The sequence below is a fragment of the Fusarium graminearum genome, chromosome 3 (genome assembly GCF_000240135.3).
Source record: "Fusarium graminearum PH-1 chromosome 3, whole genome shotgun sequence".
Lineage (NCBI taxonomy): Eukaryota > Fungi > Ascomycota > Sordariomycetes > Hypocreales > Nectriaceae > Fusarium > Fusarium graminearum.
The window spans coordinates 3,188,023-3,202,126 of NC_026476.1; the positions used below are offsets into that span (position 1 = coordinate 3,188,023).

Below are 14,104 nucleotides of genomic sequence, written 5' to 3' on the forward strand. Positions count from 1 at the left end.
ACCCGAGCAAGGCAGCGGTTTAACTAGTGCAAGAATGAACAAGTCCTTCTGCAGCAATCTTCACATGTAGTGGCGTCGATGCCAAATCCAACACAGCCACAGAGAACTCGCCCCTTCTTCTTTTGCTGCCTTTCTGCTTCCCAGTATTTCTGTTGAGTGTGGCGCAGCTGACGAGATATGACGCTAACTGGCTTGGCATTACTTAGGTCGCCTCCGAACCAAAAAGACGCTTGGAAGCCGCGCAAACCGTAGGAGAGGCAGCCGAGAAAGAACGAATCAAAGCTTAGGCGTCGTTATATAAGATAACACATGACGAATGGCTTGGCTGAAACCATTGCCTTTTTTTCTCTTCCATTTCTTGATTTAAACCTGTTTAGACATATACAACTACAGCAACACGCACAGCTGACAGTCAACTACTGCTGTTATTTACATTGCCTCCCTGTGAGAGAATGGGCTCTCTGTTCGTCATACCTCCAGACCAAGACGCCCAGCAACCCGCTGACTCTCATTCTTCTGCTAGGCAAAATATGCGCCCTTCACTCGAAACTTCCCTAGGCGATCAGGGCCTTGCGACCGAGCAACGCAGCCTGCTAGATCTCATCGACAAGCTTCAATTCGCACAGCTTGACGATGTCAAACTTCCACAAATCGTCGTCGTCGGTGACCAGTCCGCTGGAAAGAGTTCGGTCCTAGAAGCCCTCACCGGCACACCCTTCCCTCGCGATGCCGGCGCCTGCACGCGGTTTGCGACAGAGATTCGCATGAGACGAGCCAAAGAGACAAAGCTAAAGGTTTCCATCATTCCCGACAAGTCCCGACCTCACAACGAACAAGCTCGTCTACTTCAATATGGCGGCGACGTCACCGGTGACACACCCTTTGACGCCATGATGCGGGATGCGACAGAGTTGATCGCTCCACGAAGTATCCCCGGCCGCTTTGCCGCTCGCGACATTCTAGTTGTCGAGAAGAGCGGCCCCGACATGCCGCTCTTGACTTTGGTCGATTTGCCCGGTCTTGTTCGAGTCGCCAACCGTGATCAATCCGAGAACGACATCCAAACCATTGAAGCTCTGTCTGAGCGATACATGAAGAGCTCGCGAACCATCATTCTTGCTGTCATCGGTGGCAACAACGATTATGTTCAAGCTCCCATCCTCAAAAAGGCCCGCCAATTTGACCCCAAGGGATCGCGCACCATTGGTGTCCTCACAAAGCCCGACATGACCGAGCGCATCGGCCTTGAGGACAAGTTTGTTGAACTTGTCACCAACAAGGACCAAGAGAACAACTTCAAGCTTGGCTGGTACGTCTTGCTGAACCCTGGTCCTGGTGAGCAATGGCAGTCACCTGAGGACCGTGCCGCACGAGAAGCCGAGTTCTTTTCCCGTGGTAAATGGTCGACTCTTCCTCCTGACATGTGGGGTATCGGTGCCCTCCGTGCCAAGTTGAGCACCCAGCTCCAGCGCCACATTGGCAAGCACGTCAAGACGTTGCGTCGCCAGATCCAGCAAGCCTTGGAAGGATGCGAAACCCAACTCAAGGCTATGGGCGTCGGCAAAGACACCCCAGAGGAGATGCGTTTCCAGATGGGTGAGCTCTTTACAGCATCCAACAACCTCGTTACCCCTGCGGTGAACGGTAACTACAAGAACCCCTTTGGTGAGCGATTCTTTGCCAGACAGTCAAGTCCCAAGGGCACACCATCCCAGAAGCTCCGTGCTCGCATTCGCGATGAGAGTGAGCGCTTCGCAAAGCGGTTCCGACAGCAGGGTCGTAAGGTGACCTTCCAGAACAGCCCGCCCGCTGGTGCCAACGGAGCCAATGGCGCAGACACAAACGGCACTCCTCTCCCCCCAGCCGTCGGCGATCGCAGCAAAAAGGACTTTGCCGAATACGAAGTCGAACCTCTTCTTCGACAGATCCGGGGTAACGAACTTCCTCTGGACTCGAACCCCCGTGCGCCTTATATCCTTTTCCAGGATTATTCCAGGAACTGGCCTGTCCTGGCGCAAGAGTACAAGGACAATGTTGGTGTCATTTGCAACGAGTTTCTTGCCGACGTCATTGATCACATTTGGCCCATACGCATGCGCGATCCTCTCCGCATGCATTTCCTTGAACTAAGAATGAAGGAGTTGTACGAAAGTGCCGACACTGAGCTTGGTCATCTCACAGACGACATGGAACTCGAGATTCAGCCCTTTGACCCCGAGTACGAGGAACGTCTTCGCAAGTGGCGCGCTGAAGCTACTGAGAATGGCGGAACCTACACTGAAGCTGAGGAGGTCTTGGAGAAGATGCTTATCTACTATGATCTTACTGCACGCATTTTTACTCGCAACGTCATTACGCAAGTCGTCGAGCGACACCTCCTTCTCGGTATGCTGCGTTTGTTCAATCCTATTGAGATTCTTCGCATGCAAGACTCCACCATCGAGGCTATTGCTGCCGAGAACAAGGAGACCCGCGACCGTCGCAAGACCCTCCAAGCTCAGAAGAAGGCTATTGAGGAAGCCAAGGCCATTTGTGCCAGTCTCGCTATGCGAAGCGAGTTGCGCGCATACGAGGATGACCCAGATGACGATACCCAAACCGATGACGATGAACAGACGGCTCGAGTAACCCGTCGTCAAGTGGGCGCCCCCCAGAACGCCACACCCCAGAGTGGTACACAAGGCGGGTTGCTCCAAGCACAACCCGCTCAGCAGCCAACCCGTACCTCTCAAGAGTCTGTGCGTAGATCAAATCGCGACAGCCGTGATGATCGCCAGGAGCGTGAAGAGCAGCGATCAAGCAGACCTCCCGTCCCAACCCAGGACTCTTACCAAAACGGCTACCGACAAGAGCCCAGCCGTGATTGGGAGCCAGTGTACCATGCCCAGCAGGCCCAGGCTCAGCAAGCCCAGCCTGGACATGCTCCTCCTCCCCCGCCACCCCGTCCATCAAAGGTCGGCCTAGGAGATGCTGATGGTTATTACGACAATACCCGCCGCCAGGACTCGTACAACGACAGCCCTGGACGAAGCGAACGCCGAGAGGGTGCGCGACATAGACTTGCGAATGCCATGCGAATGGGAAATTAAGACATTACCGATAAGAGATGGATTGGCGTTGGGAACGGGTTACTGATATCCTTTGTAATGAAGCGATTATGATTGGTTACGGGCAACTATTTAGATAGAGTATAAGAGAATGAATGACTCGCTTACGGCCACATTTATTTTGACATGTGATTACAGCACAATGACTCGCGATGGTTTCATGTGTCACTTGGCGGTTCAAGATCAGCAACCATGACATGATCTAAAGTGCAATTGGAAGCTTCATTATAGAAATAATTGATAAAAACATTAAAGGGTATTGACATTGAAGAACGTTAAACAAAGAAAACCAGATAGCCCATCACTTTAATATCGTACCCCGTCGGCCACGACGTAGGACCCGGAACCAGCGGCAGCTTCAACATCCTTCTTGGCATCCCTATCCTTCTTCCAAGAAGACTCATAATACACCCTAGTCTCATTCTTGACTTGGATGCCATAACCTGATGCGTTGGTAGGATTGCTACCCGGTCGATCATCCGCACAGCTGGTGACAACTGTGTTGCTCTGACCACCGCGCTCAGGATAGGTGTGAAAGTCCATGTCGCCCGATGACCCATCTTCGAGTCCAGCCAGTTCTCGCTGTGAACTGTTGTCGTCGACATCTTTTGTGCGGTTGATGTGGGTGAGCTTGATGCCCTTGCTACTGGTCAAGCCGCTGATAGGGTTGGGAGTTGAGTCGCCTTTAGAGCTGAGGATGGAGCCGGAAAGAAGCTTGCGGAAAACGGGCCTAATAATGGGAAGGCAAGCTAAAAGGTTAGTACAGGAAATAAAGTACTTTCGGGAGACTTACAAGAGATGATGGCCAAGTAAGATTCTACGCCAGCCCAGATGATGACGCCTCGGATATCTCTTGCCATCTCAGTTGTATTGGGGTTGAGAGTGAATGCTTCATACAGAACGATAATTGAAGCGATGCAGACACTAGAAAGGTCAGTTGTGTACTCATAAACAGATAGACAACTTACAAAATACCAAACATAAACATGGCAACGACGGCAATCTTTTGGCCGGTGCGAAGTTTGAGACTCTTGACTTGGAAAACAGGCAACGAAAGAACAGCAACTTCGAGCATGAGATGAACCAGAGTCGTGCCAAACATGAATTTGGCAGGATCAACTTTGCAAACAGCGTTCTTGATGGTGTGCTTCCAGTACGCTTCCACCGGAACACAGTGAAAGATGGTCATAAAGGTACGGATGGTGAGCCAGATGACGGTGCTGCCCTGGAGGATGTAGATTCCAATTCTCATCTTGGCGACACTTCCAAACAGACGCCAGTAGAAGCCAAGGATGGCAAGTTTGGAGAATCCGAGTGACGTTGCGTAGAGGAGCTCGGCCATGAAAAGACCGAACCGAGCGTATTCGTCGACCCTGTCCTCTTCTAGAGGTAATTCCTCCTTGATGTGTCCAAGACCCATGGCAATAGCCCCTAGACGAGTAAGCATATGAATGCCTGGTAGGGCTTAGATACTTACAATAAACAGCAAAGCTAAAGTACAAAGCGGCAGCAACCTTGGACAGTCAGTAAAGGTAAAGGTTTGATTATAAGACAACTCACCCATGAAGTCATGGCAAAGTAATCATCCCACCACAAGTTCACGTGCGTAATCTTTCGAGAGAAGAGACGACAGATGATCAAAATGGTAGCGACACCAAAGGTGATGAACTGGGAGCACATAACACCAGCATCTGGGGTGAAAGTCTTTGCAGCCATGATGGGCCACGTTCAAACAGTAAAGAAAGAAATGTATCCGTAGTCGACTTGTAATAAAGCCAAACACAAAGATTACCAGTATGACTGGCTTCACATGTCAAGTGTGACGAAAGAGAGGTTCCACTGGGACTGGGACCCTGCGTCTATATAGCCCTTTCCTGCAAGGTAGACGGGATAAAGCCTGTAGGTTGGTAAATCCAGGATCGACGATGATTTGCGTGCTATTGCAAGGAGACAGGGGTTGAGGGAAGTACAACTGCCGCTGAACTAAATCAAGTTGAGCTGCAGGCAGACGAGCTAATAGAGACGATGTAGCAATGAGATGAAGATCAAAAGTCCGCGTCTGGGGAACCCCGGATTAGAAGCCCGCTGCCAGGTACCTAGATGACGGAGCTCGTATTTTATTCGTTGCATGACAAGTTCCTTGCGTCTCATCATCTCTTGTGTCATTCTGTAAATAAAGTGGTCTCCTTTAGGCAAGGCTTTCGTGATGTGGGTGGTAAGGATGCAGCCCATGATCTGTGCAGTGTTGATTTTCGGTGCTCTGGTTAATGCATAACTGGAGATGCCGTGTATCAGTGTTGGACCAGTACTGCCAAAGTAATTTGACAGGCATCTGGAAACGAGGCGACAATAACGCTCATACCACAATACCAAGAAACGTTACGGCGAACAGGAAGCCTAATTCAGATAGTTCGAGTAATGTTAGCTTAATTTAACCTGCTGCCAAAACACGATCTAAAATCAAACGCCACAACTTGACTCCCCGGGTGACATCTCTAGCTCGCCGGCATGAAATTGTGCACTCGAGTCATTTGCCAACGTTCAGCTGGTTCGTGACTTGGCAGCGCCATATATTGAAACGTCCAAGCCTGTTAGTCGGTTTATTCTAGAAAAGATCTGCCATCGTCATCTGTACTAACATGTTAGCTGCACAGGTTCAGGGTCTAAAATCAGGTTGATTCAAAATAGAGTTTACCTGGGCGAATTTGTTAGTCATGGTAAATTCGCGAACCGTGAGAACCTACTGGGTAGCAGCAAAGTTGACCTCCTGAGTCCCGTAAGTCTAAGGGTGCAAAAATAAATAGCCTAAAGGGTATGGTCTAAGAAACATAAGCTGATCTACTAATTTCGTCTCTAATGCTTCCAGCGACCAATTTTCTGATACCCTGAGAATTTTGCCAGCACAGCCTGCCGCTCGGTCCCTATCTTTGCCCTTGCAAGTTGTGACGATCGCAGCTGAAGGGCTGCGGATCTTCAGAGTTTTGACTCAAGGCGAACCGAAAACCCCGACTTCCCCATTCTCTACCAACTTTGTGGTATCACCGTTGCAAGCGAAAATCATGGTCCACCTTGTAGTCCACCCACCCGTGTACTTGACAGCTTCTGGAGACAAAAGACTCCATCAAACAGCCGCGTAATTGGTTTAGTGGTAAAATTCTCCGTTGCCATCAAGTTCCCGCCGGAACACGAAGCTCGGGGAGCCCTGGGTTCGATTCCCAGATTACGCATTTGAAGGGTCGCGAGGCCTGTCACCTCTTTTTGCTTTGCTATTCTGGTTTGGTAGAAGCTTCGAGTAGGATATATCGGAACGCTGGATCCTTAAGACGAAGCTTCGCCCAAACCAGAATAGCAGAGCAAAAGGCCTTACGGGGTGTTTGTCGTTCCATTTAGTGCCTGCCGGCTTCTGAAGCTAACACGATCGGCATGTCAAGGGTCCCTGACAGTTGGTCTAGGACTGCTAGGGTGGCGTCTGTGCCTCTCGACATCTCCTTTCTCTCGAAGCGTGGTTGGGTGGAAAAGTCCCTTGAATCGATGCCCGACCTTTGCGTTTTAACTTTGAACAAGTCAGGGATGAGTTGGGATGGTAAGGATAATGACCAGCCAGTTGATCGGGAGCGTCCCGAGAAGGGTTCTTTAATCAAATGGCGTCGCAGGGGAATCTGCGGTAGATGGAATGCGACACATCATTCTGAATCGTGTTTAGACACTAGAAGAATCACAGATGATATGATTTATGTAAGTGATAAGATGACATGACACGGGAGATGAATGAGGCGGACGTTGGACTCAACTGCCGAGTCACGTGCACGTTCCTTCCTCAGACGCGACAGTTTTGTTCAAAGGAAGGTAGTACCGGTAGCACCAGAAGTTGGCCTCAAGGTTAGGAAATTAAATCACAAGGTCTAACTAAACAGGATAAACTACTACCAATCTCGTCTCGTTTCATCTCAATGCCCCAACGACAGTAATTAACGAGTGCAACTCTTTGTTCCTTTGCACCAATGCTGTTTTGTTGTTTTGTCCCTTTGCACATTCACTCCTGTAGAGTAACAAGGGCCGAGCCGATTATTAAACTATTAACTTCCGGCATCTCTCCGATTGAGATCATGTCATAAAAAGCTGACCGATGACGACGAGATTCAAAATGTCGGCGTTCGGCACGCCAAGAAGGCGTATGTGTTTCATTCATTGAAAGAAACAAGTCGAGGAAATAAAAATAGTATGAGATGCCACTATTTCCTTGATATTTTCCCGATTCAGTGGAGCTGAACTCGTTCCTGGCCCTGTCGCGTCTTGCATCAGCGCTGTCAACCCCGGATTTACGTCACCTACGTCATATCCGGCTACACCTATACAATAGATGCAGCTGCACAGATGGGAACAAACAACAGTTCACCTGTTGCTATTCTTTCTTATTCAACTGCATCTCTTCTGCTAGAATATTATCGAAATGGTGGGAAAACGACAATGGAACACCAATCAAGGCCCTGGCCCTCGTCATAGAGGTCAACATGTTGGTGAAGAAGCACGCCCTCAATATGACGACGGTCCTCGCGATCTCGAAACTGGTCGGTACTCCTATAATGGGGGCAGCAAAGATTCACGACCGAAGCCTCGTATCATGAAGTTCCAGGATGCTGCTCGCACAGCTCTCGAAGATGCTCGTCGCGGCGAGATCAAGCGCGCTCTCTTACACGGCATCGATCGATCGGGCCTGGAAAAGTATCGCAAGTCGGACGACGAGCTAAAAGCGATCAAGAATAAAAAGCTCCGCTATTTTTATGAACAACAGAATGAGCGGTTGAATGATTGGTTGGAGGTGGATGCGGTGGTGATGGCCATCGCGGATGACGTTCTCGAGTCGATGAACCCAGACCCCGATCATGACGGTGATCAAGAGCGCGGTGGAGGAATTCAACGCGTCGAAGGGAATATTGGAGAGTTACTCCCTGACGAAGAAAAGGAAAAGCGACGAAAGGCAGCCAGGAAGGCAAACTGGGCTATCAATATTAATGTGATAGCCAACATTCTTCTTCTGGCTGGTAAAACATTTGCCGTGTTCACCACAGGGTCTCTCTCGCTGGTGGCATCTCTTGTAGACTCGGCTCTCGATCTCCTCTGCACGTTGATTGTCTGGTCTACCAGTCGGCTTGTCCTCTGGAGGTTGCATGCCATGCAGCGCCGATTTCCAGTCGGTAAACGACGTCTCGAGCCGCTGGGTATCCTGGTGTTTTCCATCATCATGGTCATTTCCTTCCTGCAGATCCTCCAAGAGTCTGTTTCGCGATTGATGCCTCCGCATGCCGAAGCTGAGGTTCTTAGCTGGACCGCTATTGCTTCTCTGCTGTCAACGATCGTCCTCAAAGGGGCTATCGGCCTTGGATGTCGACCTATCAAGTCAACACAGGTGCAAGCTCTGGTGCAAGATTGCAAAACAGACGTCATCTTCAACACTCTCTCGCTGTTGTTCCCTTTTATCGGATATCGTGCCAACATCTGGTGGCTTGATCCAGCAGGCGCCGGTCTATTGTCTCTCTTCATCATTTACGACTGGGGCCATACCTGCTTCGAAAACGTGGCGCGCCTCTCTGGTGAAGCAGCAAACGACCACACCCTCAAGAAACTCATCTACCTCGCATACCGCTTCGCACCTGTTGTAGCGGGCTTCAAGAACGTAACAGCATACCACGCAGGCGATGGTGTTTGGGTCGAATTCGACTTGTTACTCGATGAAAAGACTCCATTGAACAGATCGCACGATATTGCAGAGACATTGCAGTATTGTGCTGAGGGATTAGGTGAGGTGGATAGAGCGTTTGTGACGACGGATTATTCAGTTTCAGGACCTTTGGGACACGCAACAGACTCGGAGTGGAATCATTAGAAGTGATAGGGGGCGGTGTATTATAGGTAAAAGTCTCTTGGTTTCTAGGTCGGTTATGTCATAGGGCACTTATGAGATGTTCATAGGTTGTAAAGGTTGGTGTGGCTGAAATGCCAAGTGGGCCAAGTCTGAATAGCTTCATCAACAAGGTCACAAGACATGTTGAATGTAAATAAATTACACAATATACTCTATATATTGGATCTGTCAAGTATTTCTTTCTGTTTCTTTTATCTAGCCCCATTTTTGTATGGTCTTTATTGTGACTGAAGTTGTACCATATTCGCCGTGTTGCTGTATGCCAAGTACCTGCCTGTCTGGGCACATTCTTGGTGTTGCATTGTAAACCTGTTTTCTCACGCTCTCAATCTACTTAGTAATCATGATTATCTTATCAATGAAAGGCTTCTTCTGGGGTTGTCATGATGACAGTGGACCCTGAATTACAACACCTTGATGTCCTCATGATGCCCATCAAGGTACAGGTCAATACACCAACGCGATAGCTCAATTGAAGCCATCAACGAGATAACGATCTCAAAATGTCTACAAGGGTTCTCATGGTTGAGGACACTCTCTCGAGGGCATGCTTTATAACCCAGCATCTCCCCCGGTTCCCATCTTGTTCCTGATCAACCACCAAAATGACTTCATTACAAACCGAAGACGAAATCTATGATGTCCTCATCATCGGTGCAGGCCCCTGTGGTCTCGCCATCTCTGCTCGTCTGCACGAACACACACCCGCCGCACTCTTCACAGATGAAGAACACCGTCGCTTCCACTGGATCTCCAAGTATGGCAACAAAATGCCCCTGAAGCACGTCCGAAGCGGTAAAATCACAGCTGTCAAGTCCCCCGTCCAAAAGCCGCAGTACAGGATGCTCGTTATGGACGCTGACAGCGATACCTGGATGGGTCGCTGGAACAGACTCTTCAAGATGTACGACATTTCACATCTGAGGAGTCCTATGCTTTGGCATGTTGATCCTCTTGATCGTGATGCCTTGCTTGCGCATGCGTATGCGAACGATAGAGAGGATGAACTCATTGAGATTCGGAATTGTGTAGGTAAAGAGGTCAGCAAGCATGGGAGAAAGAAGAATGGTCAACGAGCTTGTGGCAGAAGGTCAGTCATTCCGGTCAAATGTTTTACGCATACTAACAAGACATAGACAAGAAGCTCGTGTTGATATCAACGTGAGAGAGCGCAACGACTACTACAACCCCTCTACAGCTCTCTTCTGCGATCATTGCGAAAAGGTGGCTGCTCGGTATAGACTCGGCCCAGACATGATCCGCAAAGAAGCTCTTGAGCATCTAGACTACAGCGAAGTCAAGGGTATCTCTATAGACGGGGAGAAGCTCTTCACTGTGACGTCCAACAAAGTCCGTCGCTATGCTCGTACAGTAGTATTAGCTGTCGGGCCCGCCAACGTGGCCAAGATTCCACACATTCCCTCTATGCCTGACACTGGGAAGCTCCCTCAGACATGTCACAGCATGCACATTACAGAGTTTCCCGATCCTCTTGTGAAACAGAGAATTGCTGCACGTCGAGAGACGAATATTCTTGTCGTGGGCGGCGGCTTGACGTCTGCGCAGTTGACGGATCTGGCTATTCGCAAAGGCGTCACCAAAGTATGGCATGTCATGCGTGGACCTCTACGCATCAAGCACTTTGACGTTTCGCTTGATTGGATGGGCAAGTTCAAGAACGCCAAGCAAGCACAGTTTTACTATGCTGATTCTGACGACGAGCGGATTGAGATGATCAAGGAGGCCAGAGGTGGAGGAAGCATCACTCCAGTGTTCCACAAACGCCTCAAGAAGCATCTCGCCGCCAAGAAACTGGAACTCTTTACAGAAACAAACCTCGTGGATGCATCTTTCGACGCAGAGAGCGGTACATGGACTGTTCAGACGAACCCGCCTGTTGAGATGCCAGCCGTGGATTACATGTACTTTGCAACGGGTATCCAAACAGACTTCTCCTCTCTTCCGTATCTGGAGACTATCTTGCAAAAACATCCTATCGAAGGACGAGGTGGTTTTCCCTGCATCAATAACGACCTCATGTGGAATGACGAGGTCCCCCTGTTCATGATGGGAAGACTCGCAGCACTGCGTCTCGGGCCCGCAGCGCCGAATCTTGGAGGTGCACAAGTTGGTGCTGAGAGAGTTGCATGGGCAATAGAAGATCGACTCCCAAGACCTGGTGAGGTTGAAGCGGTGGAGGATCACAGGAAGGGATATTTGTCAGGACATGGAAACATGTACAGCTCTTTAGCTTGCGAGTAATGGCCTAATATAGGTAAACAACAATAACCAGAAATAATGATAAAAAAAAATTATATAAAAAATAGATATATGAGCTGAAATCCCTAGCGTCTTTAATGATATAGTCTCGACCTAACCAACAAGACTATCACAGATAGTTCCATAACTGTCACGACAGCAACACGATCAAGGTACTCAAGAGGCTCAAAGAGACAGTGAGACCTTGAAGAGACTAGACCTGCCTGGGAGCTAGGTCCGACAACCATGGATAAAATCCCTGCCTGGCATTTAAAAGGATCGGACAGGGAATAGCTGACGCTTTATATTAATAGGCTAGGCAGTTGTCAGGATCGAAATCCTTCATGATTTAGCACTGCCACTCCACTTGTCCATAAATGGTTCCTTGTACCGTTGAAAGTTTGGGCGAAAATAGAGTTGTTACTGAGAGAATAGCTAACAAAATAATTGAATCATTACAGTTTACTTTTGTGAGGGGGAAAATGCTACATATTTATGTCCTCCAAATTCGGATATCATGCCTCGATTGATGTCCGCTTCTGTCGTTCAGGGCTGAATGTTCGGCAGTTTAGAGTCAAGGATACGACCTCACCCCTGACATGTCTTGGCTAAAGAAAGCTCCTCAGTCCCCCGCTTAACCGTTCTCTCCATCTCTCACTCGACGGTCGGAAAACGATACCCTCAATTTTCATCGGGAAACGTTATCCCAACCTTCGACTACCGTTTCAAACTACCTATCATGCCTCGAGAAGGAACCCAAAGAGTAAAGACGGGTTGTAAAACGTGCAAGTCAGTATTCTAGAAGTCTTTAGTATAAAATTGCTTTTTTTTCCGTTCGTCTCTCGCTAATTTGGTTCCCACTTTATAGAACGCGAAAGATCAAGTGTGACGAGACTTGGCCCAAATGCAAGCGGTGTATAACGGCGAGACGTGTCTGCGACGGCTATGATGCTCCTCCTGTCGGTTCTTTATCGTGGGATCTTCTTCTTCGCGCGCCGCAGCCTCGTTTGGTACCCGTGACAAAGGCCCGCGAAGTACGCTCCCTGTCCTTCTTCCACCATGTCGTGGCGCCAGCTCTGTCGGGGCCCTTTGATGGGTCGTTTTGGACATATTTCGTCGCCAGGATGATACATGCTGAACCTGCGGCGCGACACACTGTACTTGCCATCAGTCAGCTCTTTGAAGACTTTGAGTATTCGAAGCCGTCTGTGGACAAGTTTGCCATTACGCATTACAACACAGCTATTAATATACTCGTCCATGGACCCCCGCCATCGACGGACACTGTGCTACTGGTGTGTGTGTTGTTTATATGCGTCGAGTTCCTACGAGGGAATCGTGCAGCGGCCATTACCCATGCCGCACATGGCTTGCAGCTTCTTAATGCGGCTGGTCACAACTCTCGACTTGCAGGCACGTATAACCAGATAAGCGTCTTTCCAACATTCTTTGTCGAAGATGATATTGGGAGCCCTGTAAATGGATCTGGCGAATGTCCTGTCTATTCCAGCACGAGCGAAGCACAGTATGCGCTGGACAACCTGGTCCTAAGATCATTGGGAGTCATCCGATCAGGAAATCCGTATCGACTGGAAAAGATGCCTCAGAAGCCACCCCAGGAACTCTTTGATACACAGAGCGCATTGCAAAAAGACGTGGACGCGTGGGTGATGGCATTCAACAGGCTCCAATCCACGAGACCTGTGGATGACCGCGAAGACACTGCGTCTTTGGCACTCATGACGCGAAACAGTCTAAGTAATATGTGGCTTAAGGAGTGCTTGAAGCAAGATGAGATGTGTTTTGATGACCATAAAGATGAATTTGTCCAGATACTGGCATGGGCGCGCAAAGCAGCAGAGAAACTTGAAACCCGACGCCAAAAGCCAACAAGGTTTACTTTTGAAACAGGGTTCAGTCCGATGCTTCATTTCATGGTTTACAAATGTCGATATCTACCGTTGCGCCTGGAGGCGTTATCCCTCTCGCAGAGGCTATCGAGTGAGAGGGAGTCTCTATGGGATGGGTCGCTGATATACACCTTGTCACGACTCATTGTCGAGGTTGAGCATGGCATTGACCTTTCAGGGGAGTTTGATCCTAACGACGATACATTACCGCCTGACTCGAAGAGAATAAGAGGGTTTCTGTTTGCAGGACGCCAAGAGCCGTTGATATGGGATACAACACCAGCGAATGTGGTGTATTTCCGCATGTGGAGTCCAGAAAGCGGGTGTACATATCGAAAAGAGTCTTTGACGAGGACTCAAAGATTGTATTGTCAAGAAACAGCAACACAAAGGACAGAGAGACAGGGCAGTCCTATATCATATTAGTTAGTAGCACAGCCTGCATGCAATCTATTATTGTTGCTTTTGTTGATTGGACGAGTCTTCCATTTAAGGTAATCGTGGCTGTATCTAAATCAATCTAGCCTCAGTAGTACTAAGTTATAGTGCAGGGGCTGGTTTTAAATCAAGCGACGTGATTATGATTGGGCAGCTCGCAATTGAATGCGCATTGCTTTGGCGAGCACAGCATCCATCTCGCATTTCAACGTCGGACTAACGAGGCATTGCAAAGATTCAATTGACAAGATATAAGACGAGATTAAATCCGATAAAATAATAATTAATCATTCTACAACACAATCAAGATGCATTCCAATATTAGAGCCCTCATTCTTTACCTGCTGACTTCCACTGTCGCTGCATCTCCAGCGCCCACCCAAACTAAACCCCACCAAATCACAATCGCAGCTCGTCAACCCAGTACAACAGAAGCACCACAAGGCTGGTTCACCACCACTTAAAAC

At 48.9% G+C, this 14,104-nt stretch overlaps 6 protein-coding genes and 1 non-coding gene across 7 annotated transcripts; 6 read left to right on the top strand and 1 right to left on the bottom strand.

The window, feature by feature from the left end:
- Positions 1–526: 526 nt before the first annotated feature.
- FGSG_05721 (uncharacterized protein) lies at positions 527–3,222 on the top strand. Its single transcript, XM_011325997.1, has one exon. It carries the CDS (start codon positions 531–533, stop codon positions 3,087–3,089), a length of 2,559 nt encoding a protein of 852 aa, XP_011324299.1. The 5' UTR covers positions 527–530; the 3' UTR covers positions 3,090–3,222.
- Positions 3,223–3,413: 191 nt separating this feature from the next.
- On the bottom strand, positions 3,414–4,671 carry FGSG_05722 (uncharacterized protein; the record flags this gene model as incomplete). Its single annotated transcript, XM_011325998.1, has 4 exons — positions 3,414–3,837; positions 4,005–4,031; positions 4,094–4,562; positions 4,668–4,671. The coding sequence occupies 4 exons, from the start codon at positions 4,669–4,671 to the stop codon at positions 3,414–3,416; spliced, it is 924 nt and encodes a 307-aa protein (XP_011324300.1).
- A 1,567-nt stretch (positions 4,672–6,238) lies between these two features.
- FGSG_20640 lies at positions 6,239–6,334 on the top strand. The gene has a single exon. It is a non-coding gene; the product is annotated as a tRNA-Gly (tRNA).
- Positions 6,335–6,530: 196 nt separating this feature from the next.
- Positions 6,531–7,179, top strand: FGSG_12794 (uncharacterized protein; the record flags this gene model as incomplete). The annotated part of the gene is made up of 2 exons (XM_011325999.1): positions 6,531–6,842; positions 7,153–7,179. 2 exons carry the CDS (start codon positions 6,531–6,533, stop codon positions 7,177–7,179), a joined length of 339 nt encoding a protein of 112 aa, XP_011324301.1.
- A 378-nt stretch (positions 7,180–7,557) lies between these two features.
- Positions 7,558–8,991, top strand: FGSG_05723 (uncharacterized protein; the record flags this gene model as incomplete). The annotated part of the gene is made up of 1 exon (XM_011326000.1): positions 7,558–8,991. The coding sequence occupies one exon, from the start codon at positions 7,558–7,560 to the stop codon at positions 8,989–8,991; it is 1,434 nt and encodes a 477-aa protein (XP_011324302.1).
- A 644-nt stretch (positions 8,992–9,635) lies between these two features.
- On the top strand, positions 9,636–11,348 carry FGSG_05724 (uncharacterized protein; the record flags this gene model as incomplete). The annotated part of the gene is made up of 2 exons (XM_011326001.1): positions 9,636–10,120; positions 10,167–11,348. 2 exons carry the CDS (start codon positions 9,636–9,638, stop codon positions 11,290–11,292), a joined length of 1,611 nt encoding a protein of 536 aa, XP_011324303.1. The 3' UTR covers positions 11,293–11,348.
- Positions 11,349–12,028: 680 nt separating this feature from the next.
- Positions 12,029–13,625, top strand: FGSG_05725 (uncharacterized protein; the record flags this gene model as incomplete). Its single annotated transcript, XM_011326002.1, has 2 exons — positions 12,029–12,078; positions 12,158–13,625. The coding sequence occupies 2 exons, from the start codon at positions 12,029–12,031 to the stop codon at positions 13,623–13,625; spliced, it is 1,518 nt and encodes a 505-aa protein (XP_011324304.1).
- Positions 13,626–14,104: the final 479 nt, after the last annotated feature.